Genomic DNA, 25,462 nt, shown 5'->3' with positions numbered 1-25,462 from the left:
GAGTGGAGAAAGTAGATAGAGGGAAATTCTTCTCCCTCTCCTATAACACTAGAACCAGGGGTCATCCCATGAAATTGATTGCCAGGAAATCTAGGACCAGCAAACAGAAGTCCTTTTTCACACAACGCATAATCAACTTGTGGAATTCTCTGCCACCAGACGTGGTGACAGCCAACAACCTGGATGGCTTTAAGAGGGGTTTGGATAATTTCATGGAGGAGAGGTCTATTGACGGCTACTAGTCGGAGGGCTGTAAGCCACCTCCAGCCTCGGGGGCGGGGTGCCTCTGGGTACCAGTTGCAGGGGAGTAATAGCAGGAGAGAGGGCATGCCCCTTTCAACTCCTGCCTGTGGCTTCCAGCGGCATCTGGTGGACCACTGTGCGAAACAGGATGCTGGACTAGAGGGGCCCCCTTGGGCCTGATCCAGCAGGGCTGTCCTGATGTTCTTAAGCTTCAGCACATGCACAGTTGACCCATTCACTAGCTTGGCTCACCAGGGAGCCAGATGAGGCAATGCTCCCCACAAGCCCCACCAGGTAAATCTTCAGCTAAGCCGGCCCTGGTGGCTGCCAGGAGCCCACCTGAGCTTGGCAGGGCCCTCTCCGGAGGGCCGAGGTTTGTTGAGGACTTCCCTGGTTGATGCAGTGGAATGGAGACAGGGTGCAAAATGGAAGCCAGCCAGGAGGAGCTCAGAGAGAGCAGGCAGGGGGAGGATCCAGTCCTAACCCCAGGGCTTTCATGGCTGTGAACTGCACGGCAGCTTTGCCAAGCTCTTCCCGGGCAGCAAGAGATGGCCATGGCACCGCAAAGAGGAAAGGACTTTTATGACACTCCACTCCCCAATCTTCCTTCTTCCCCAGCTCCGGCTTTCACAGCAGAGGGCCCCGGGGTGGGTTGGGGGGTCATGGAGGCCTTTGCTCAGGCTCTGAACTCGAAATAGCTGTCCCGGACTTCTCTCTCTTGTGAGGTCACTCTCTTCCCCGAGGGGAACGTCTGGTATGTCCGTAAGTTCTCCGGAGACACCCGATAGAGGTGCCACCTGGTTTTGGCGCTGAGAGGTGGACTAAAGGGAGAAGCAAAGAAAGAACGGAGAAGCAGGTTACATGGTTGCTGGCTGATTCTGGAGACACTCATGCAGCAATGCGGAGGAGATGGAGACCAATGTCCTTGGAGTACCCGAAGGCAAGGAGCTCCTGTGGGAGGGCCCACGACTCAGCAGCAGATCTGCATGCTGAGAAGTCTCGCAGGCTTCAGTCTCGGCATCTCAGGGAGCAGAGCTAGGAAGGGCCTCTGTCTCCAGCTGAGACCCTGGAGTGGCTCTGCCTGTCCAGTAGACGACCCTGGGCTAGACTGACCGATAGTCTGGCCCCATATAAGGCAGTTTCCTGTGGTCACGATCCCAGTTTCCAGCTCACTTGGTCTCCAAGGGTCAGGACTGGTCATCCATATTCACATATTCAATTATTTACAACCCACTTATCCACCGAAAAAAGCCTAAGGTGGCAAATGAAAGGGAGTTAAAATGCAAAAGCGATGACGACAATTATTTATACACAGTGTTGCAACACCCAAAGTTCTGAAAGTGTCTTACATAGCAAAAGGGAGAAGATGGCCCTGAGAGGGATGCTGTTCTGGGGATGAAGAGGGCTGGTCGCTCTCCCTCTGTGAAATATAAGGGAGCCACCAGTTTGACAGCTGCCTGTCTGCTCAGAGCACACCAGCCAAGCCTTTCTGTCCATAAGGGCTTGCTTCTGAGTAAGCCTGCCCAGGCAGCCTACGCCTGCTTAGCTCCACCAAGATGGCTGCATTGGGGGCCTCTTCAGAGCCTGGTTTTGTTTTCAAACATTGCATTTATTGCTTTGAAATGCTTATTTATTTATTTATTCAATTTATTTAACATATTTGTATACCACCCAAATCTTACATCTCTGGGCAGTTTACAGCAAAAACAGAAAAGTTAAAACATTAGTTAAAACAGATAAAGGACAACAAAGACATTAAAACATTGGTTAAAATAAATGACAGCCAAAAGTTAAAACATTACAACAAACTAAATATTTGGATATCTAGCCAAAATAGTCAAACTTCTCACCCCATATTGGGCCTTCGAGGCAGCTAAGCAAACTAATAAATTGTTTTGGAATGTATACACACACACACAGAGACACACAGACGAGTTGTGTAAACAATCTTAAAATGCTGAACAGAGAACAAGCACTGAAAATGATTTTTGAATTGTAATCCAACCTAAAGATATTGCAATCCCCCCGCAAAACACACACGCGCACGCACACACACACACACACACACACACACACACACACACACTCATCTGATTGTTCCCAGCCCCAAAGAGGCTGAGTTCCAAAGAGAAGGGGCCACCACCAGGAAAGGCCTGTCTAGTGGCTCTCTCTCTGTCCTGAGGTGGCCATGGAGGCTGGAGTCAGGCCACTTCCTTTGAGGGTCTGGGAAGTCCACACCAGCTTCTCCAGCTGTGCTGGCTCTCCCGGCTCGTTCTCAGACTGCATTCTGCCCGGGTGTGTGTGTGTGTGTGTGTGTGTGTGTGCTGTGCCTGCCATTGCTCTTGCCCTCCGGAGTCTGGGCCCATCCTCTTTGCCTCATCTTGCTCTCCTAATCCGCCCCGGGACTGCGGACTGAACCGTCTGCATCCCTGCCTGCCTGTGGGCTCCTTTGCCCCACAATGGAACATCCCACTGCTCCAGAAGGACGGGGGTGGGGGCGATGACCCATAAAAGTTAAGAGGGAGCCCAGGAACGCAAGCCCCAAATTAAAAAGTGATGAGCCCATTTAGAGGGAAGTCTGAGTGTCCAGATAGTTTTATCCATGCAGGATTCTTGGTGCCCCAGCACTGTGTCAAAACAGGGGTTCCCAACCCTGGGCCCTCCAGATGTTGGTGGACTACAGCTCCCATCACCCCCAGCTACAATTTATTGTGGCTGGGAATGATGGGAGGTGTAGTCTGGCAACATCTGGAGGGCCTCAGGTTGGGACCCCTGTAGTTAAAAGGTTCTTGACCCATGGGCCAGTGCCTCCAAGTTACGGCAACACACTATCGCCTGAAGCAAAGCCCCACTGCTGTTCTGGTGCTGCACCTACCGAGGCTGGTGCATGGACCTAGACATGGAGAAGTGTGCGTGGATCAATGCTCCTCACTTGCCCTGCGCCTTCTTCCAAGGGGTTCCAGTTTCCCCCAATAAGTGGGGGTAGAGCTGTGGGGAACTGCCACTTCATACCACCAGAGGACAGCCGTGACTCACGCGATGGTTTTGATCTCAGATACGCAGGAAGGATTCCTGTAATTGGGGCTACTAGGCAAAGGGCCGCCATGCAAACTGCTGATGGCTGGATCCTTTCTCAGCAGCAACACTGGCCTGCTCTGGACATGCAGCAGCAGGAGGAGGAGGAGGAGGCGGCAACATCCCGCCCTGCTCAAAAACACAGCACCACTTCGGAGCACAGGGCAGGGGCTGATCACAGCTCTCCGAGTCTGCCTGTGCAAACAACGGCCTGCAAATCCAAAACCAGCAGAGGGGGGAAACCGGCAGAAGCCTTTCTTCCTCGGGGGCGGCTTTTCTATTTCCACCTAGATAGATACTACTGCCCAGGAGTGGCCCGTCTTAACGGGTCCGGGTGGGCAGTAAAGGAGGAACAGCTGCCTCCCCTTCCTGCAGCTTTGCCTGGTGAATGGCCAGGCTGCAGGGAGCACGAGGCGGGCGAGGGAGGAGCAAAGGCAGCTCTGGGAAGGAGAGGCAGCTCCCATGCCTGCTTTGGCACCCCCCGCCCCCAGTTCGTTAGGACAAGCTGCTCCTGCTGCCGCCCCCCCCCCCGTAGCCTGAAGCGGTATAGTCCCTTCTGGGGACTCAACCATCGACCTCCTCATCCTGCTGCATGTATAGACCCGATCTAGGGCTAGCTGCAAGTGGCTGGACAGATCAGGACTGTCCCCAGGTGGAAGTAAATCCACTTGTGTGCGATCAGGGCTGTTGCCTCTCAGAAGGGACCGAAGAACATCAGAAGAGCCCTACTGCAGGACGAGGGCCAAGGCCCAGCGAGGCCAGACTCCTGTGTCCCCCAGGGGCCCCCCAGATGCCTCTGAGACGTCCACAGGCAAGAGGTGAGGGCCTGCCCCCCACCCCCCCACCCCTTGCTGTTGCTCCCCTGCAGCTGGCATTTGGAGGCATCCTGCAGCCTCGGCTCCAAGCTGCTGGCTCTGGCTGCCCCTCCAGTCTGCAGCAGCACAAGGAGGAGGAGGGAGGGACAGCCCAGCGGCAGCGAGGAGGACCCTGCCCTTGGCCCAGCCCCGAGGCGCACAGAGAGCACGGCGCTCGCTTGCTGCCAGCCCATGTCTGTGGCAGAGCAGCGTGACCTAGAAAACGCTTCCGAGAGCAGCCGATCATCCGTGATCAATGCCAGCGGGCCCTGGAGACGCCACCGGGAAAAGCAGCGCTGGCATGGCCGGCGGCGGAGTGGCAAGAACGCTCCGCCATGCATGACTGAACTGCCCGGAGACGTGGGCTTTGGACAAGCAGAAATGGCCCCCCCAGAGCCAGCTGGCTGTCCTGGCAGAACTCTCTGGCTTGGGGTCATCACCTGCACGGCTTCATCTGGCGGGGCGACTGTCCCTTGGACAAGTGAGGGGCAGAGCATGCAGAGGGCCAGGGGGTCGGGCGGGGCGGGGGGCAGCGCCTCGGGCTCCATTTCCTCCTGCTCCAGCACAGAAAAGAAACCACCACCTTGGCAGTCCTCGGCTGGATCAGCAGCCCCCTGCCAGACCAGACCGCCCCAGGAGTCCTCCTGGCCCTCGGCTCTGCACACCCAATCCCAGTTGTGGCAACTCACAGAAGGGCCAAGCCACCCCTTTGGGATCCGGGTCCCGCAAAGGCACCTCAGCTTGAACAAAGAGGAGGACACCCCCATACAGGGCTCCACCAGCCACCAGCTGATGTGCGAAACCACGGCAGGACTGGCCGAGAGGAGAAGCACAGCCGAGGCACAGCCTCTCCCCAAGTCCGGGAGCTGGGCACGCTCCCGTTTCCTGCCCATGTGTGAGTTTGAATCAAGGCCGGAGGCACCAGCAGTTGAGTGTGTGCTCTGCAGCAGCAGCCGGGTCAGGCGGCTTTCCCTCCCACCTCATGGAACTGATGGGGAGGAGGAAAAGCCCTCCGGTTGTCCCAGCAGCTATTTGGCACACCTGATACACACAGGTGCCTCTGAGCTTGTTTTTCACTCACACCCATGCGCTCAGCTCCTGAACCAGGGCCAGAGGCTTCTCCTAGCCTCGGGGCAGTGGTTATGTGAACAGCCCCGTGTCTGACTGGCAACGGAACAAATACTCAAGACTCATCAAGCCGACAACCCGACGGCATCCTGCTGCGCTTTTCATAAATGGATTAGGCAAAAGGATGCAGCTGCTCCTTGCTGGGGACTGAAAATGCCCCTAGAGGAGAAGAGCCACTCAGCGTGGGCCCCGTGGCAAGAGAGGGGCTCCCTGCTCCCCAGGGCTGTGTGTCGGGAAAGGGTGGCTCACCCTCTGGCGCATTCGCAAAAGGCTCTGGATGCACAAACAAAGCTCCAGATGTGTCTACTCCTCTTCTCAGCACACATTCATCCACCCCTGCCGCCTAGCGGAACACAGCCAAGCTGCTAGTTCTCTTTCAGGGCATCTCTCTCCCCTCCAGGCTGTGGCCTGCTGCCTGGTTCCCCTGAGGAAGGGGTCAGGAAACGTGGCCCTTTCGGGGCCGGGTCAGGCCCTCACAGACCATCGGGGCCAGATGAGCAGGAGGAGATGAGATTGCCTCAGAGTTGACGCCACACCAAGAATACAAATATCCACATGGCATTCTGCATCACCCACTATCTGCTCTGGGAATGCAGGCTTCAGCCACTCCTATCAACACACCGAGAGACACACCATGCCAGGAGGACCATGGCAGCATAAGGTGCATGGAAAGGCCAGGCCACCGACTAGTTAACTGAATGAGAAACAAGGTGGGATGGTGAGCACCAAGTTCAAAGGGTTCCACTACTGAGGGCTTCAACCATTCACACATTCAGGGGTGGGGGCAGGGTGTGTGTGCACACATCACTCAGGGTGGTCTTAAATGTGACACATTTTCAGGGTCCAGGGTTCTCAGGCTGCCCTCCTGATGAAAAGACACGCAGGGACTGCAAGTGTTAAAGGTACAACTAGTAGGATTTATTCAAAGCAATCCATCCAAAGAGAAAAAGAGAATGGGTCATGAACAAAAAGCATTCCACAGACGCTTCCCTAGTCTTTTAGAATGACATGCACCAGCTTTCAGGTTACATAAGACAACATTACAGACATGAGCTTGGAGGGAATGCCCCACTCACACATGTGGGTTCCTTCAGCCAGGGGAGTTTGCTACTACACAGTTTCCAAATTAACTCGTAGCTCCTCTCCATCATCAACCCCTGCTAAAAGGCAGCCAGCAAAAGGATGCAATGGTTTGGAACAGCTAGAAGAGAGCATGTTGGTTTACAGGGAACAGCCATCCCCATAACCTAGACCAAGAAGCTAAGAAGCAAGCACATTCTGGAAATATAAGCGAAGAGGCCAGGAATAACTTTCCCCTCCCAGTTCTGTACTCATAATCCATGAAGCCAAACAGAATTCCCAAGTTGCTTGATAGGTGCATCTCGGCAGAAAGGAAGCAAGCATGGAGAGGCTGCTTATCTCTTCCTCCACCTCCCTGATATCCCATCCCAACAGGTCCTCTATCCCACCCGGCAGTGGGGGATAGATAGCCACAGACAGGAGTGCCTCAAGAAAAATAAAAAATCTCTTCCTCAACAGAAAAGATTTCACAGGAGCAGGGAGATATGAGAAAGAAAATTCCTTCTTGAAGAATGCGGAGGACTTTTCAGAGGCCAAAGTGTCTGCTATGTCAGACTTTTGTGCTAGATACCTAAGGTGATCCAACCCAAATCGGAGCATTGGTTTACTTACCGTGAAGGCATTTTCTTGCTGCTGCATCTGAGGACATCTCTGGGTGGGTTATCCTCTCCAAATGGCTCATAGGCAGGACTATACAAATTAGTTTTTGAAGACACCTTAAGAGCCTGGGGAGCATAGCCCCACCCAGTTCTTTTAGGCCAAGAGGCAGAACAGCACCTCGATCCAACTAACACAATTAGAACCTCGCTTGAAACAAAGATGAGACAAATCAATGATAACCTGGTAGGTATAGGCTATAGGTGCATGGGTGCCTCATGGGCGGGGCGAGATGTCGTCAGATGCAGCAGCAAGAAGAAGCCTTCACAGTAAGTGAACCAATGCTCTGTTCTCTGCTGCAGCTCCCAAGGACATCTCTGTGTGGAACATACTGCAGCCCTGCAACACCTTAGGAAGGGGCATCCTGCCTACTCAGGAAGAAGCATCTGCTCAAGTACACACCTACCAAAAGCTGCTTGCTTGCTTGCTTGCTTGCTTGCTTGATTAAATGCCATCAAGTCGGTATCGACTCTTAGCGACCACATAGATAGATTCTCTCCAGGATGATCTGTCCAACTTGGCCTTTAAGGTCAAAAACCCAGAGAAGGAGTTCCATTTGCCATAGACAGTCCATTTACTGGTTGGCTGGTTGGTTGGTTAAGTGCCGTCAAGTCGGTGCCGACTCTTAGCAACCACATAGATAGATTCTCTCCAGGATGATCTGTCGTCAACTTGGCCTTTAAGGTCTCTCAGTGGTGCATTCCTTGCTGTTGTCACCAAGTCCATCCACTTTGCTGCTGGTTGTCCTCTTCTTCTCTTTCCTTCAACTTTCCGCAGCAATATGGACTTCTCAAGGGAGCTGGGTCTTCGCATAATGTGTCTGAAGTATGATAATTTGAGGCTGGTCATTTGTGCCTTGAGTGAAAATTCTGGATTGATTTCTTCTACGATCCATTTGTTTGTTTTCCTGGGCAGAGGCGAAATACTCTGCATGGGCAGAGGTGAAATACTCCAATTTATAATTATAATGTCTGGTAAATGTAGAGGGTGCTTTCCATGTAGCTGCCCTACAAATCCCGTGTACTGGGGCATTTGTGGAATACGCCACTGATGCCGCTGTAGCTCTGGTGGAGTGAGCGAAGATGTGCATAGACGCCCAAAGATTTGGGGATTGGTAAGCAAGTGATATGCAGGCCTTTATCTACCTGCCAATAGAGGATGGAGTAACTGGTTGTCCCATAGTGCATGGCAAGATTACGAATAGTGACTCCATGGTTCTGATATGTTCTGTGCATTTTATGTAGGCTGTAGTGATCAGCCACCCCTGCCCCTAAAGAGATAATAGGGAGTGAACCCTTGTCTTGACTGACACGCTGGTGAACTCCAGGGCAGCCAATCAGTACAGCTACTAGTCGGAGGGCCACCTCCAGCCTCAAAGACAGGATGCCTCTGAGTACCAGTTGCAGGGGAGTAACAGCAGGAGAGGGGGCATGCCCTCAACTCCGGCCTGTAGGTTTTCAGTGGCATCTGGCGGGCCATTGTGTGAAACAGGATGCTGGACTGGATGGGCCTTGGGCCTGATCCAGCAGCGCTGTTCTTATGTTAGTACACCAGGTGGGTGGGACCTAGAGAGCAGTTGCAGGGAATTCTGGGAACAAGAAGGAGAGGTCTTTGTTAGAAGAGAGAAAGACATGTGGCCATGGAGGATGGCTGCAGGAAAAATAACTCTGTGTATCCTTGAAAGATAGGAGGGCAAGAAGCTTGAATTCTCATCTGGAGTTTGGTGAGTTTAAGAAAAAGGGAAGTTTAGTCTAGGGAAGTTTGTTTAGTCAGACTGCGTTAGAATTTCTATTTCTTTGCAGGGTGTGTGTTTTGTACTCTTAGAGAGTGGATGAACCTCCAAGGGAGGGGATGGATTGAGATGCACGGTATGAAAGGTCTTGTTCATGAGGGGCCCAAAGTCTGAAGATTGGAAAAGTCTCTGAGGAGCCTCCATACTCTCTGGTTCTTGTCCATCAGACCACTTCCCTTCTTTATCGGGTGGTTTTGCCCCGGGATCTCCTGCCGGATTTGCGTCTGGTTGTCCCATAGTGCATGGCAAGATTGGTTGTCCCATAGGGTCTTCTGTTGGGGTTTGTGATTATTAAGCAAAGCATCAAGGAAGCTACCACTCCAGTTACAGAGTGTAGTTTAGTTGTTGCAGCTATTTAAGTAACATTCATGGAGATCACTGTAAACGAAATGGGTTTATTAGTGAAATACATTTGGGACAGGAAAGATCTATCCTATCTATCAGCTACATAATGAATAGGCGGGGGGGGGGGAAGATGTTTCAATCTTCTCTCTAGGAGGAAAGGAAGAGGACTGACTCACTACAGGAAACCCTGGAGGAGCCAAAGCAGGGGTTATAGGGCAGAGGAAAGCAGGGACAGGTAAGGAGACCCTCACTAGCTACCTCTCCTCCCAATGAATCTAGTGGTCATTAGGATAGTTGGTGCAAAAGATCGATGCACTGGAACTCCATCCCCAACGGGAATTATTTCCACTCCAACCTCTCCAGGGTTGGTGGGGCGCTGTATAGGTGGGAGGGTTGCTGGGGCCTGCAGGGGATGCCCAACTGGGAGGATCATTAGGAACCCTTAGCTGTGGACATTTTGGATCAGGTGAGTTGGGGCTAGAGAGCTCTGAAGAGTGAATGCATACTTCTGCCTATTTTGGACCTTGGGCGGGGGGGAGACTTAGACTTCCCATTTTTGGACTTTTTGGTATGCTTTTGGTTTTTTCTTAGCTTTTTTAGGAGAGGGGCTCTTGGATTCAGAGGAATCCAGAGCGGGGTGGAAGAGGAGGATGGCTCCCTTCTGGACCTTTTTGCTTTTTTGTTTTTACTTGATCATAATGCTCAAAGAAGCATGCCAGTATCTCCTGGAACCAGAAGTGCCAGCATTTTCCCTGGAAAATCCCTTAAGTTTGCCTGATGGGAGGTTGTTTTGGGTATGGGGTAACCCCAAGGAAAAAGAAGAAGAACTGATACGTGCAGAGCTCACTGCTTGTGCTCTTGGGGTCTGAATAGCTGGTTGTCGCTGCTCGAGTCTGCCCCATGGAAAGCACAATGGTGGTAGAGAAGCTGCCTAGGTTGCGGCCCCACCAAAAACTGTGTTGCTGTAGCAGTCCGGCACGTGTTATTTCCATTCCTCGCCACTCCACTCAGGCCTGGGATGACTGGTGGAGGGGGATTTTGATTGTTTTGTGGAATCGCAGGCTCAGTGCGGCCCAGCAGGGTGGATGGAGGCACTTCAGCATCTTCTGAAAGCACTGAGGGAACTATGGTGTTGTTCGGGGGAGGGATTAAGTCCATAGCCTGGCCCATGCCGCCCGAGCACGTTCCTCCTCACTGTGCTGCTCTGCTCCTGGTCTCATGACCCGAAAGCAAGAGACAGAGCTCAGCGTTTTTCAGGGTACTTTCTTCTCACGGCAAAGGCCCGGCTGGGGGCAGCATGTCCTGGGGTGTTCCGGTGGCCTGAATGGGCTTGGGAAGCCCTTCCTGGATTTTCCCCTTTGGGAGAAGAATGTTGCAAATCCGCTGCCTGTGCTCCATGGCAGACCAGATAGGGAGACAGGCACAAATGGATCGAAAGGTGGGGAGGGGGGCAGGGGGAAGCGGGAAGGAAAAAATGGCTTTCTTCATCTTTTTTAGTAGGTGAAATAGAATGGAAAGGCAGAAAAATAATAATGGAGGACCGAATGAAGAGTAGGAGGGAATATTCTCAGAGGGACTGAAATCTGCCTGAAGCCAATGCAGGAATAAAAGAACTGGGTGGGGCTATTCTCCCCAGGGTCTTAAGGCGTCTTCAAACACTAATTTGCATAGTCCTGCCTATGAGCCACGTGGAGAGGATAACCCACACAGAGATGTCCTCGGAGGCAGCAGCAAAGAAGTTCTTATCCTTTAATACTATTTAACCATCTGGAAAAAGGCAGGATTTCTCCCCCACTCTTTTCAGTTCATTATTGTTGTGAAATGGGAATTCTCTTCTGCTTCAGTGATCATGAGAACAGAAGCTGGAGTGGGCAGTCAAGGCATTCCAGGAACTGTTTGCCCAAATGTCAAGAATGCATGTTTGGGTATGTGCTGTCAAGATACCAAAGGAAAGAGCCACAGTTCAGGGCGGGGAGGCCCTACTGTTTTGCATGCAGAAGGCCCCAGGTTCAATCTCCAGTTCCAAGAAACTCTTTGAAACTACCACAGTCGAATGCAGTCGAGTTTCCTGCATTTGGGGAAATCGCAGGGATGCAATGGATGAGCTTCACCCTGAGAAAACCACCTTTGTGATCATGGTGTCTCCCTGCTAGGTAAGTAGCAGAGCTGGAGAAGGCTTCCCTCAGCCTGGAACTTCGGAGAGCTGCTGCCGGTCAGAGTAGACTATACTGGGCTAGATGGACCAGTGTCCATGGAAGAAGACAGCTTCCTAATATGTTCAACTTAGATGCATTGCCATCCTCCCTGCCTTCTGTGAGCATATTAATGCCATTCTGTCAACTCCTATAAGCAGTCTGTCTGTCTCTCTCTCTCTCTTTCTCTCACACACACACACACAACCAAAATTGCCCTGCCACATTTTCCAAACAGAAAGCTCTCCCCAAGCCCCAGATCCTTCATTCATCACTGCCAATAAGCCCCATTCCTCCTCTGAAGGGATACAGATCACAATTAAGCTGTAAACATCTCCTGCCATCCAGGAGCATCTGAAGGGCACTACAGGAGGAAAGAGAAGGTTCTTCCTGAAGAACAGGGTGGCATTTTCAGGCCAATGTGTTTGCTGTGTTGGGAATTTGTTTTTAAAGAAAGAGCTAAATGCTGTCAGACCTATGGTAAAATAAAGAACAACATTAAATTCCAAACAAGGACAACATCAAAACAAACAAAATCCTCCCACAGCCCTCTTCCAGATTAAAAGTAGCCACTTCTTTAGGTACACCAGCCAGGTCCTCTCCATATTTGAAAGCTCCTCTGTGAGATGTTTTCTCCCATGATAAATGGGGAGGATAACAGATCCAGGGTGTCAGAAGTGCCTGCCTACTTTCTATAAGCCTGCTGGCTGATCAGTCTGTTTGTGTGTCTCAAGACTTTTGGCTTCTGGCTGGCCCCAAGTGTCTTAAGGAAGGTCTGTTTACAAGACCTGGGACACACCCCTGGGTTGTAGCCATGGAAGAGGGGTCTGTTATCCTGAGCCCACACCCCCTTTTCAATGAGTAGGGGTGTGCACGGACTGGTAGGGGTGGTTCGGTTTGAATTCAAACCAAATTCAGACTGAACTGCCGCTCCATGAACCAGTTTGGTTGAACCCACCAGCTGGGCTGGTTGAACTGACAAACCAGCTTGAACCAGTTTGGAGTGGTTCACAATCAAACTGCTCAAACCAGCCTGGTTCACGGCGGACCAGTTCCATCGCAGACAGTTCTGCACATCCCTATCACCGAGTGTCAGAAAAGTTCCTGTAACATAGTCAGAAAGCCAACTGAGATCTCCCCCCCACCCCATCCTGAATTTGCCCACTAGACTCACAGATCAAGAGGGTGAGGGTACTTGTCCTTCTCCTTCACAGGCAGCACGAAATAGGGAACCTGCTGCACCCTCCCGGTCTTGTCCCTGTAATGCTCGCGATGCATCTGGGAAAGCTACGGGTTAAACACAAACTGGTCAGGGGTCAGCATGCTAACATGGGAGTGAGCTCTGCGATGTTTTTGGAACCTTGGGTTGCACGCACTATAATCCTTCACATTTGGAAAGGCGGCTTTGCTCCTCTTGTGTGGCAAAGAAGGGAATCAATGGCTAGGGGAGCCTGAGATCACTGCCTTTTCATGGACACATCCCCACTTGATCCTGTCTGGACTGCTGGCGAGGACCTGCTGAAATGGTCAACCCCGGAGATGTATGGATGCTGGTGCATTTTCCTATTGCCATGTCTGGTGGTGCTGCCACTAGGTAACAGTCAGAGATGGATGCACTTAGTGTTCTGTCTGCTCAGTGTGCATGGATTCATTTCAGCTTGTGTTGCCTGCAGATGTGGACAGGCTATGTGGAAGGTCAGAGTCCACCCCTTGTTCATGCCATCTCTGCTCATTTTGGACAAATAAATTGGCCACCCCTTGTTCATGCCATCTCTGCTCATTTTGGACAAATAAATTGGCCAGGGCTGGGCTGGCCATTTGAGTATCAAACGGGGCAAGCCAAGCACCTTCCTCAGAGAGGGGATGTTTCCATCACTATTGAAGGAGGCAGAGATTCGTTCCTCCTGAAAACATTGAGTTAAGCCATCATTTCCTGTCTCAAACTTACAAGTTCTTGGCAAGGTCCAAGAGCAGGTGGTGGCAACCCAACTTCAGGTAGGGCTGGAAGAGACTTTTTAAAAAAAGAAGAATTAGGGGCTCATTGCACTCATGTGCCTGTAATGTGTATGTCTTACAACTGCCAAGCCTCAGTCTGGCATCTAACTTGTAAACTGTGGTAAGGAATGCCATTCACAACAGCTTGCTGTATATGATTATCTACTAGCCGGGAGTTCTCAGACTTGGGCCCCCAGATGTTGGTGGCGTCAACTCCCATCATCAGGCTCTGCTATAAGCACCCTTGGGTGGGTTGGGGTGCTTTAAAATTGCTTTCAGAATTGGTTTGGTGGCCACTTCCCCAGCTTCATCAGCCCTGACAAATAAAAGAAAGACCTGAATAAACAGCGCCTGTTCTCAACTCATTACTTTGGCAACCCACTCTTAATTATTTATAGCTCGTTTAACTGCTGCAGACTCATTGCATGTTGGAAAAGGAGAATGATCAAACACACACACACACTCATGACTGAGCTCAGCACAGCAGGATTTGGCCAAGAGCCTGTTTGTGGATTCTGGAAGACAGCCTGACCCACCATCAGACATGGCCATTTGTGCAGCAACCCACGCACCCTGTGTTCACAGCTCTGCTCAAGATGCATCCCTTCTGTGGCTGTTTCTGATTATTCCCAAGCACCAACATAATGGATTGGATTTGGAAGGTCCACGGCTCTATAAGCTGGCTGGAAGTTTTGAGCAGCCTCCTCCCCAACTCCATCTGCCAAGCCAACCCTTGCCCTCAGAACCACTGGACTCCCTTTTGCCCATTCCTGCTGTTATCAGCCTGCCTGAGGCACCTTTATCAAACCCTTTTCACTTCTTGGCATTAGGACCACTTCATACAATCTGCAGGATCCAATGTAAAGCTTTCCCTGGGTTTTACCATTTCATGCTACAAAGGGTGTCTGTGTATACATGTCTGAATACCCCTTCATTTAAAAAACAAGCAAACCTGTCCCTGCATGTAGAAAACTTGCTTGTCAGGGAGAAGTGTTCGCCTTGCCTTCTCTCTAACAAGTAAGTTTGAGGATGCCCAGAGTGATGTATTAAATAGTGTTGGACGAGGACCAGAGATAATCAAGTTCAATCCTGACTCAGCCATGAAACTAGCAGGGTGAACCAACCTGGACAAGCTTTAGCCTAGCCTACCTCACAAGGCTGTTGTTGTGGACAAAAGGCAGAATATAAATGTAAGGCAATTACATTGATGGGGAGATTTTTATATGTGGGGGCATTCAAACATGCAACTTTCACATCTACTTGCAAGATACAAAGTTCAACATCATTGATGGCCTTCAAGAAGGCCTTGAAAACATACCGTGTTTCCCCGAAAATAAGACAGTGTCTTATATTAATTTTAGCCCCCAAAAATGCACTAGGGCAATTAGCAGTACATCAGAAATTACTGCTAGGTCTTACTTTCGGGGTAGGTCTTACTTTCAGGGAAACAGGGTGTGTGTGTTGTGTATATATATTATATATATATATGTGTGTTGTGTGTATATATATTTGCAATTTGGTGTTATTTGCAACAGAAGTTTGATTGTCTTCTCTTTTACATTTGTTTTAACCATGCTGGTCGCTGACCAGAATAAAGAGATTGATTGATATTTGCAAGTTCTTAGTTGAAGTTTTTAATTATTTGAACTGTTTGCATTGTTTTGTTGTAAACCACCATGAGATTCACTGAGTGGGGGTATACAAATGCAATCAATCAATCAATCTGAATGAGGTGTGGTATCATCCAGGAAAAGCTTTCCCACCTTATCCTGCCAACTGTATAATCTGGTCAGCTGTAGTGCCAAGAAAGGCTGCCTAACCTTGTAGAACTCTTTCAGTTCTTCTGAGCGGTTGAAATCCAAATTGAAGCGAGAGTAGTTTGGGGTGTGCAGCCACCTGTCCCAGCCCCTTGCCCTCGCCCCAAGCACCAAGCCTGGGTCAGGGGAGAAGAGGGTGGGGAACTGTCCCCCTTTGCTGTATGGACTACAGCTGGTTTCCATGGCACGACTGCGGAAATCTTGGAAAGATTTCATGGTAGTATTTCCATAGGTATCGCCAAAAGTAAACGTCACGTTGGGGACATGCCCACGGTACCTAGAGGAAGGAAAGAGAAAGACCCATGAAATCTGAAAGGAGGAGGCCTAATGAGTTTCATTATCTCTTAATTGCCTCTATAGCACTCCTAATGTGCTCAGTGCTTTGCAGTCGTTCTCTTATTTATCTCCACAACACTCGCATGAGCTAAATGATTGTTATTCCAATATTCTGGATACAGAATTGAAACTAAGGGCTGCCTGTGTCTGTGATCTTACTTTTAATCAGTGCTGTAACTAGACATTCCCACTGTTGGGGCAAGCACCAGTCTCCCCAGGAACAGCACTGGGGAGACAAAAAGCCTCTGGACAAGGCAGCATGATATAAATTGACATTAATTGAATCATTGCCAATATATTATATGATTTTTATTCCCATTTTGCGCACCTGTGTAATCCCTATGAAAAACAGTAAGGTTGTCCTCATGCGGCTCACTGTAGCCACCTTAAGTAAGGAAATGCTTGACTAACAAGCTTCAGGTTGCTGGTTTGAATCCCCACTGGTATGTTTCCCAGACCATGGGAAACACCTATATCGGGCAGCAGCGATATAGGAAGATGCTGAAAGGCATCATCACATACTGCGTGGGAGGAGGCAGTGGTCAACCCCTCCTGCATTCTACCAAAGACAACAACAGGGCTCTGTGGGTGCCAGGAGTCGACACTGACTTGACGACACACTTTACATGTGGCTCACACACACATATGTGCCGCTCAGAGCTGCCATCTGGAGGCCAGGGGAATGCAGCCCGGCCTCCAGATGTCCTTTAATGTGCTGTGCAAGGGGTGTGCTTTCTTCCTCTGCTTGTGGCAAAGAGGCTATCTAGATTTTGCATGCCAGTCCCTAGTAAAGCATTGTTAATTATTGTTAGTAATTTATTTATTTATCATATTTTTATACTGCCTGATAAGTCCAGCTCTAGGCGGTGCACAAAATTTAAAACAATAAAAAGAAGTAAAAACAGATGTAAAACCCACAAAACACAGTAAGTGCAATCAGCATAGCATAGTGGTTAAAGTGGACTAGGTCAGGGAAGACCCGAGTTCGAATCCCCATTCAGCCATGAAACTCACTGGGTGACTCTGGGGCAGTCATGTATTTCTCAGCCTAACCTACCTCACAGGGTTGTTGTGAGGATAAAAGTAAGCGTGTACACCACTCTGAGCTCTAGGAGGAAGAGCGGGATAGAAGTGTAAAAATAAATACATGATGCAAGTTGTCAAAACAAACGCTTAATCTGAGTTGTTGTTTTTTAAGTGGAACAGAATCTTCTATTTATAAATAGAATAAACATTTTTCACACACACATTAGCAATACAAATAAATAATAATAATAATAATATATCATGATGTAATATTATTACTAGTGTTTGTGTGTGTTAAATATATATTATTATAATTATAAAAATAATTCTGACACCAACGTGTGCACACAAACACACACACACGCCTCGGGGCCACGTGCGCCCCTCCCCCCCCCGCTCGCTCCCGGCTTCGTTCCCAGCAGCAGCAGCCGCCGCCTCCTCCTCCCGCGACGATGCCTCCACCACCCACCCAGGCATGAGTCCCGGCGGCACATAGACCGCGTTGTTCTGGGTCAGGAGAGTCCCGGCACTGCGCGAGGCCATGGCTCCGACGAGCAGGAAGGCGAGAGAGGGCGAAGCTGCTGGGCACGCGAGGCCGAGGCCTGAAGATGGCCGGAGTCTGAGTAGGCCGCGACGGTCACAAACCCGTCGCCATGACAACGAGGCCGGGACGGGAGGCAGCGAGGGGAGGATGCCCCGTCTCTCTCGCGCGCGCTCTCTCTGTTGCGCAGGCGCGGTGGCGGGCGGGGGGGGGGGTACCCAGCAAAGCGAGGCTGCCCAGCTGATGTCGGACTACAACTCCCAGCATCGTTGCGCCCGCCCGCCCGCCAGCTAGCATCAATTATTATTTATGATCGGCGTGGGAGCTGTAGTCCAACAAACAGCTGGGGACCCCAGTCTCGCTGAGTTGTTATCCCAAGCCTAAGGTGGCAGCACTAGGGTTTCAGAGTCTTACGCCTGTCAAATTTGGGTCCCCACGGCAACATCTGGGGGCCTGTGTGTGGTGAACACCCCTGCTAACTGGGAATGCTCTCTGGAGATTTTTCTGTGCAGTATCCCGCCCCGCCCCCCCGCCCCAGTGAACATCTCCAGGCTTGCATTCAAGAGTCTCCTAGAGATGGAGGGTGGGAAGCAAACTCTTGGACGTTCAGATGAACACAGGAAAGAGAGGGAATTGAGTTGTGCATGCCTGGGCTCTACACATTCTTGCAAAGGTCTGGGAAGAGCCCCCTGGGGTGCACAAAATATGTATTAAATGGGCTGTGTGCTCCACAAGCTCCTGCCCCAATATGTTTGTTTAAGCAGCTAAGGAGGACTCTCCACCCCTGCTTCATTTTGCACCTGTGCTGGCAGTCCTAATGCAGAGCCTTCACAAGACATCCATTCCTCCATGTGCAACCAAGTATGAACGGAGCCACCTTACTCCATATGATGGTGCCTTCGTGCCCAAACAGGTGTTGCTTCTGGTTCTCCTCTCTGGCAACTAGCCCCCAACAAACACCTGTCCAGGCTAGTAAACTTAGGAGGAAGTGGCAGCCCTGCCTTTTAGAGGGTTTTAATTTATAGAGGACTCGTAAGCTACTTTGGCATTCTCGCTAAAAGCTGAACTTATAATTCAAACGGACAAATAAACAACATTACTCACCAATGCATACTGTGAAATATTCATGTGCAATATATAAATGTATAAAAGTGAAATACAACACTGTGTGGTCAAACAGAAACACAGACAGCCGCTTTAATGGATAATGCAACTTTCATCAAGTGAAGATATTCTGCAGATAAGTGAGAGAGTCCCTGCTGGGCCTGCAGAAGATCTCAGGCCCTGTCTCTGGCAGCGGCATCTCCAAGAAGGGCTGAGAAAGAACCACCCATCAAAAATGCCAGACAGCTGTTGCCAGTCAATGGACACAACAAGGAGGAAGGATCCATGGTTTTGACAGGCAGCTTCATAGGTTACCCATAAAGGTAAAGTGTGCCGTCGAGTCGGTGTCAACTCCTGGTGCCCACAGAGCCCTGTAGTTTTCTTTGGTGGAATACAGGAGGGGTTTCCCATTGTCTCCTCCCATGCAGCATGAGATGATGCCTTTCAGCATCCTCTTAGATCGCTGCTGCCCGATATAGTCTGGGAAACATACCAGCGGGGATTCGAACCGGCAACCTCTTTCTCCCTAGGCAAGTTCCTTCCTCGTCGCACCATTAGGTGGCTATGTTAACCGTATCAGTGGTAAAATAATGGTTTAATGTGTTTTGATTAATGCAGGGGTTGGCAGCTTAATGATGTAATTATATCCATTTGCAAGATGCCTTCAGTTTGGAAATGTGGCATGGTATTTTATTTTATTTTTAAAATAAAAAAGTAAGAAAAGGGCCGTGAACAAATGGTGGGAATAAAGGTGATATAGATTTGTGCCAGGGGGTGTATTTGCACAACCCCCGGAGAGTGTGGTAACCCCCTTTTCTTTTCACCACAGTTTGGTTTGGCCACTGGAGCCTAAATCCACCCTCAGACTGCTTGCCGGAAAGCCTGAACCAACCACTTCATGGAAGGATCACTGACTTGAGGCCCAATGTTTGGAATAAATTCATTATAAATCAAATGAATAAAATAAAATAAAAATCTTTTGGGGAAAAACCCATCTTCTCAGAGACTGAATATTACCTGCAAAAAAGCTATGCCTAGCAGCTTGGGACCAGTGAAATAATGGCCAAGTTGTCCCAGGAAAGTCAGATGTACTTTGTAGTTTCTTGTATTTGAACAAATGAAGCAACCTTCTACATCACAGGTTCCCCACATTAAATTCTCTGATGTTGGACTACAATGCCCATCACCCCATGGTGGCTGGGGATTATGGGAGTTGTGGTCCAATGATATCTGGGGACTCCAAGGAATCCCAGGTCTTTACTAATTGTATGCTCTCCCGGGTTTCAGACAGGCTTTGCCCATTGGACCTGGGACCTTTTGCTTTCAGGGCACTGGGTTCCACTCCTGTTCCATCATCCTTGGAAGACATGGCAAGAGTGCCACCCAGCTCTTCATTAGTTTTGCCACAAGAGTCTCTCATGCCTCCAGAGGGCCCCCTTCGCCTGGCTGACAAGGATTATCTCTGGAAGACAGGTGCAGGGACGTGACTCCGTGACTCTGTAACCCTTTTCAACTAACTGAGCAACTTCTATTTTCTATGCATTTCTTCTCTTTTAATTGCTTCGCTTTATTAGTTTAACAGCATCACTGTGCCCAGAGATTAATTACCGCTTGGCAACCCCTGCTAGTTGGACAGAGGCACCCTTTCAAGTGGCACCTCTCCTCTCCTATTTTGCAGGGGGAGAGCAAGGGTTCCTCTTCCCCTTCAGTGGCTGTTGCTGGGACCTCCTCGCTTGTGTTTCCTTTGAGACTGGGAGGCCTTGGGGAAAAGGGAACCGCCTTCTCATTTCTTTTGCTGTGGAAACATTTTTGAGAGCCTGTTTTTGTTGGGTTTTTTTGACCCAGTCTTGATTGTTGAAACATGTAGATACAGGGTTCTCAGCCTCGGGTCTCCAGATGTTGTTGAACTACAACTCCCATCATCCCCAGCCAAAATGGCCTTCAGCTTTTTGATGGAGAACAATGGGAGTTGCAGTTCAACAACATCTGGGGATCCGAGGTTGAGAAATCCTGATGTAAACAATTCACTGTACCACAACAGAAGTCTTCTTGAGATGCCCAATTCTCTTTCTCCAAGCTGGGAGGATGAACTTCTTGCGTGATCCCGTCACTGCACACCTGACTTACAACTCAACATATATTTCTTGCATTGCTACAAAGTTTCCAAAATTGGAAGTGGGGTGGCATGGGAGAAGTGGGCTGAACTGCAATCCAAATCTGAACTCAATAAAGCAATCATATGGGCTAGGGTGGCACCAGGTGCACTCAAAACCCTCATCTCTGCCATACTCCATGGTTGTGTGAGTTGGCCCCTAGGGAAACTTGCTGCTTGGGGAAAGTATGTGAGTCTTGAACCACTGGGCACTCAATCGTGCACACTGTTCTGCCTGGCGCTTGAAGAATGAAGGATGACAGACGCACTGAGTGTTGCCTTATGGGGAACAGGTAAGGTAACCCACATTTTTTGAGGGCTGACCAAGACCATGAGGACAACAAGGATGCAGAACAATGCTGGATACTATTCTAAGCCCAGGAGGCTTCAGGATGAGAAGGGCCATGTGAGAGAACGGGGGGGGCATTTTCAGTTTTGCTGCAGAAACTGTGTAAGTGGTTTTGCCGGTATGATCTCCCTAAGGGCCTGAACAGTCTGAGACACAGATAGACTTGAAAGTAAAACTAGAGACCACCTGAAGAGAAGTGATGCTTTGTGGAGGGGTTTTTGGTTGCTTTTACCCCCAGTCTAAGTTTTATGGATTCGACTTTCCCAGTGAGTTGTAAACCATAAATGCTTGAGGTGTTCGAAGAGGTCTGCAGTATGTGGCAGTTCTCCATATGTTGTTTGACTACAACTCCCATCATCCCCAACAACTTCAGGGGGCCCAAGATTGGGAAACTCTGCCTTACCAAATTCACGCCAGAATAAGCATAATCAATCAATCAATCAATCAAATAAATAAATAAATGTCATAAGTTTTCAGGAGCCTCACAATGTATTGTCTCTCTTCTGTGTGTCATTATTACTTTTTTAAAATAATAAAAATCCCAGCATCCCTAAAAAATATCCTATTACCTAGCCCGAGCAATTTTCTAGGGATTTCTAGCAAATCACCTTGTCAGAGCTTCCCAGGCCATTGACGAAATCGCTCTGAGCCCTTTTGCAAGAGTGCTACACATATCAGCACCTGATTTCTTTGTCAGGCAGACTCAAGTCTTTCCGCGCTCGCTTCGGGGAAGCAGGAGGCAGCATTCGGTGGAAGGCAAGGCAAGGCATGGAGACAAAGTGACATATCACCACAGGGATGCTTTTGATCAGGAGTCTGCGGGATGCTCCTCACTGCAATGGCAGGGACAGCAGTGGAGTAAGGTTGTTCTTGCTACTCTGGGAAGCAATGGGGTGTGTGTGTCTGCCTTTTGGGGTCCCTAAGCTGGAGCAGCAAGAGGGGCCTTTTGATTCAGATCTCTCACTGAATCCCTCTGCAGTTGCAAGCTTTCGCAATTCCCTGCCTCCCTTAGCTAGTTTTCAGAAGTCTACTGGGGGCATGATTTTGGCTGGAACTGAGTGATTCAAGGGGTGCAACTGTGGGCCAGCTTTCTTCATAATTTGAGCATTGCCCCAAACCCATAGGCTATGGCCACAGAGGAGGGGGATTAACTGAGCATAGGATTGCCAGATAGGGTTGCCATGTCCCCCAGAATTTAGGGTAGCTTCCGAGACTTTGGCTCCTCCACCCGGCTGCCCGGATTGCTTGGATTTTACTCTAGATCCGATCACATGGGAGGGCAGAGAAGGAGGGGAAAGTATACAGATCTGTCAAATAAATAAAATCCAAATTAGCTGCCACATAATTTGCATGATATGCAAAATAGGCCACCCAGCTTTAGGGAGCTTGGCTATGGCAACCCTACTGCCAGGGGACCTTGGAATTCATACTCTGAGTGAAGTCTCATATGGCTCTCTCCCCCTACACACTCAGCTACTGTACCTGGCCCCACAGGCCAAGAAAGGCTGAGCTCATGGCAGCCCCAGGTGCCAGCCACAGATGCCAGGATGCCCCTGTTAATACAGGCTCACCGTGACACTCACTGGGTCAGATCAGCCAGAGAGGCAAGGCAGGCAGGGAGGGCAGAGGCTGACTCAACCAGTTAGGAAGGGAGAATGACAGCAGGGGAGGGGTGGGCGATGGAGCCGGGCTTACTCTGTGCTTTCCTGTGCTTCCCACTGTATTGCATGGCGAGTTGCATGTATTGGATTTCAGAAGAGGAATCTTCTTGAAAATGAGGGGACTGGTTAAAAGGAAGATGAAAGGGAAAGTCAGGAGGTCAAAACGCTCCAGAAAGCATGAAACTTACTTAAAACCACATTAACAGAAGCTCAGTTGGATGTATACCAAGAAGGAGGAAAGGTACCGCCAAGTTCAGGAGGAGGCTAGTATGGCTAACAAGTAGAGTCAGGGGAGCTAGAAAAAGGAAGAAGCCTTCCTTCAGAAAATGGAAGTCCTGCCCAAATGAAGCGAACAGGAAGGAACATAAATTTATGCAAAAGAAATGCAAGGAGACTCTGAGCCGGGTCTCACGATCCATGAGACCTGGTTTGGGGCAGTGAGCGGGGAGAGTGGGCTAAGCCCACTCTCCCCACTCACGATCGGGATGGAGCCCTGGACGGCCGGATCGGCCGCCCACACAATCACCAGCTCCGTGATGGAGCCGGTGGGGGCTGGGAGGAGCGGGGGCCGCGCGGCCCCCGGAAGCCCCAGTATGCCCTGCACGAGCACGCAGGGCATACTGGGGACACCCCTGGAGCTGGGAGCTGGCTTTTCGCCTCCCCTCCGGGGGTCTACTCACAAGTAGCCACAGCACGACTACTCAAAACCAGATAGCCCGGGTTTGCGGAGCGCTTGCTCCGCAAACCCGGGCTAAGGGGTGGGCTACTTGAGTGGGTTAGAGATGGTTGAGCCCGGTGGTTCTCTGACAATCAGCAAAAATCAGGCTAGCGGAGGCTAGCCTGATTTTTGCTGATCGTCAGAATAGCCCCAATAAGTGATGCCAAAAGAGAGTTTGAGGAATATATAGCTAGAAGTGTCAAGCGGAATAACAAAAATTCCTTTAAAGACATCAGGGCACTTTCCAGATTAGACCCTGCAATGGGGTCACGTCGGATCTTGGAAGTGTGCTTCCACACTTCCTGCGGCGTGACACTGCAGGCTCTACGCTGACAGCAGGGGGCCAGTCACATTTCCAGTGCCTTGTTTCAAATTTAATCACTGCAATATAGAGCTAGGATGTCATGTTTCTGGTGTAAGGAAGTTGCTGTTTGGGGCGGTTTCCACAAGACTGCTCCCCCTGCAGTTTACATTTCCAATGTGACTTGCCTTGCCTGATGGAAGGGATTATTAAGCGATCGGTACTGATGCTCTTTAGCTGGTTCATAAACAATCTAGAAGTTGGGGTAAGCAATGAAGTGGCCAGATTTGCAAACAACACTAAACTATTTAGAGTAGTGAAATTCAAAACAGATTGTGAGGAGCTCCAAAAGGATCTCTCCAAACTGGGCAGCAAAATGGCATATGTGGTTCAATGTAATATTTATGTATATTGGGGCATAAAACCCCAACTTAACGTATACATTGAAGCAGTCTGAGCTCTCAGTGACTGACCAAGGAGAAAGATCTTGGGGTCATGATGGACAACTCATTGAAAGTGTTGACTAGGTGTGCGCCAGCTGTGAAGAAGACAAATTCCATGCTAGGGATCATTAGGAAAGGGATGGAAAATAAAAATGCTAATATACAAAACTATGGTGCGGCCACCTTTGGGGTACTGTGTGCAGTTCTGGTCACTGTATCTTAAGAAGGACATTGTAGAACTAGAAAAGATGCAGAAGAGGGCAACCATGATGATCAGGGGCCTGGAGCACCTACCTTAGGAGACAAGGCTATAGCATCTGGGGCTTTTTACTTTAGAAAAAGGACGACTGTGGGGAGACATTATAGAAGTCTATAAAATTATGCGTGGTGTGAAGAAAGTGGATAGAGAGAGATTTTTCTCCTTCTCTTACAACATTAGAACTTTGGGTCATCCCATGAAACAGAAAGGCCAGGAAATCTCTGTAATTTCTAATAGGACTTACCTGTGACCTGTTTTTCCTCTTTTCTATTAGATTTTAAAGCTGCAGGCCTCCTTTTAAAAAATCTGTATGCAATAGCTAGAAGAGGGATTCCTAACCTTGGGTCCCCAGGTGCTGTTGGACTACAATTCCCATTCACTCCCAAACACAATGGCCAAAGGCCTGGGATGATGGAAGTTGGAGTTCAGCAACATATGGGGAACCAGGGTTGAGAACCTCTGCTATATGTTGCACGGGTGTAGAAAGAGAAATAACAGTTGTGTTCTTCTGCATCCCAGTCCTGCCCCAAGAGCATCAACATCCCGTGATGGGGAGCAGGCTCATTGGCTGGCATCTTTTTTTGCCATCAGCAACCTCAATGCCTTGGCAACACAAAAGGGGTCTGGACTGGAAGCATCCCTTGACTTCATTGGAAGCCCCTTTCCCCACTCCCTTTGGAGAGTCCAAACTCCATTTGGACTATATTAACAACTGAAGGGAACAGGAGAGAGAGAGAGAGACAGACAGACAGACTCCTGTCACTTCCCCCATATATGTTGTCGTTTTGTGAGTTTCCAGTTGTGTGAGCCATTTTGTAAGCCAATCTCGGAAGAATGTCCGGGTAGTAATAGCAACAACAATCTATGACTAACTAGATCAGTAACTGAAAAAACACTCAGAGACCATTACTTTCTCTCAGATATGCTCTACAAATTACATCTGCATGTATACTTGCAGGTGACCATTGGCCCAGATAATTCTCTGCAGGTGCAAGACACAGTTCTTCTCATGGATGGGCCCAACCTTATACGCTGCCTGAGCCGACACTCCTGGGAGCCATCCCTTCACAGTTGCTCTGACTGAGCTCTTTGGGGAAAGGGCAGGGTATTGAAAAATGGGGAAAAGTATTGCTCTCCTTACTTTGACATGGGGGTGGGTGGGTTCCCACTTGTCCACTGCCTGTATCAACCCTGGCATTGCTCTCTCTGTACTGCTTCCACAAGGGCAGTTTGTCTTCACACATGACATGATGGAAAGGCTGGTGCTCAAATTCGCCATCAAGCCACACTTGTGGATGAGTGGTTCTTCCTGCTGTCTTCTTGGCTCTCCGCTCATAAATCCCTGGCATCTGTCTTCAAGCCCTGTCCATCTCCTCACCATTCCCCCCCCTCTC

General features: G+C 49.7%; 1 protein-coding gene and 1 long non-coding RNA gene across 4 annotated transcripts; one reads left to right on the top strand and one right to left on the bottom strand.

Annotated features, from left to right (window-relative positions):
• Positions 1–808: 808 nt before the first annotated feature.
• On the bottom strand, positions 809–25,462 carry FAM166C (family with sequence similarity 166 member C). 3 transcript variants are annotated; one of them, XM_053249995.1, is made up of 4 exons: positions 25,210–25,462; positions 15,182–15,455; positions 12,541–12,653; positions 809–1,064 (listed from the first exon to the last, which is right to left on the bottom strand). In XM_053249995.1, the coding sequence occupies exons 1-4, from the start codon at positions 25,215–25,217 to the stop codon at positions 920–922; spliced, it is 540 nt and encodes a 179-aa protein (XP_053105970.1). In that variant the 5' UTR covers positions 25,218–25,462; the 3' UTR covers positions 809–919. The 3 variants fall into 3 exon arrangements, with proteins under 3 accessions (XP_053105970.1, XP_053105961.1, XP_053105979.1); XM_053249986.1 differs by lacking the exon at positions 25,210–25,462 and adding an exon at positions 17,010–17,256; XM_053250004.1 differs by lacking the exons at positions 809–1,064; positions 25,210–25,462 and adding exons at positions 6,197–11,841; positions 17,010–17,256.
• LOC128324881 (uncharacterized) lies at positions 16,951–19,162 on the top strand. The gene is made up of 2 exons (XR_008307145.1): positions 16,951–18,508; positions 19,015–19,162. It is a non-coding gene; the product is annotated as an uncharacterized LOC128324881 (long non-coding RNA).

This window comes from Hemicordylus capensis, chromosome 1 (assembly GCF_027244095.1).
Source record: "Hemicordylus capensis ecotype Gifberg chromosome 1, rHemCap1.1.pri, whole genome shotgun sequence".
Taxonomy (NCBI): domain Eukaryota; kingdom Metazoa; phylum Chordata; class Lepidosauria; order Squamata; family Cordylidae; genus Hemicordylus; species Hemicordylus capensis.
The sequence above is the reverse complement of the archived record's forward strand: the minus strand, read 5'-3'. Positions and strand labels throughout refer to the sequence as shown.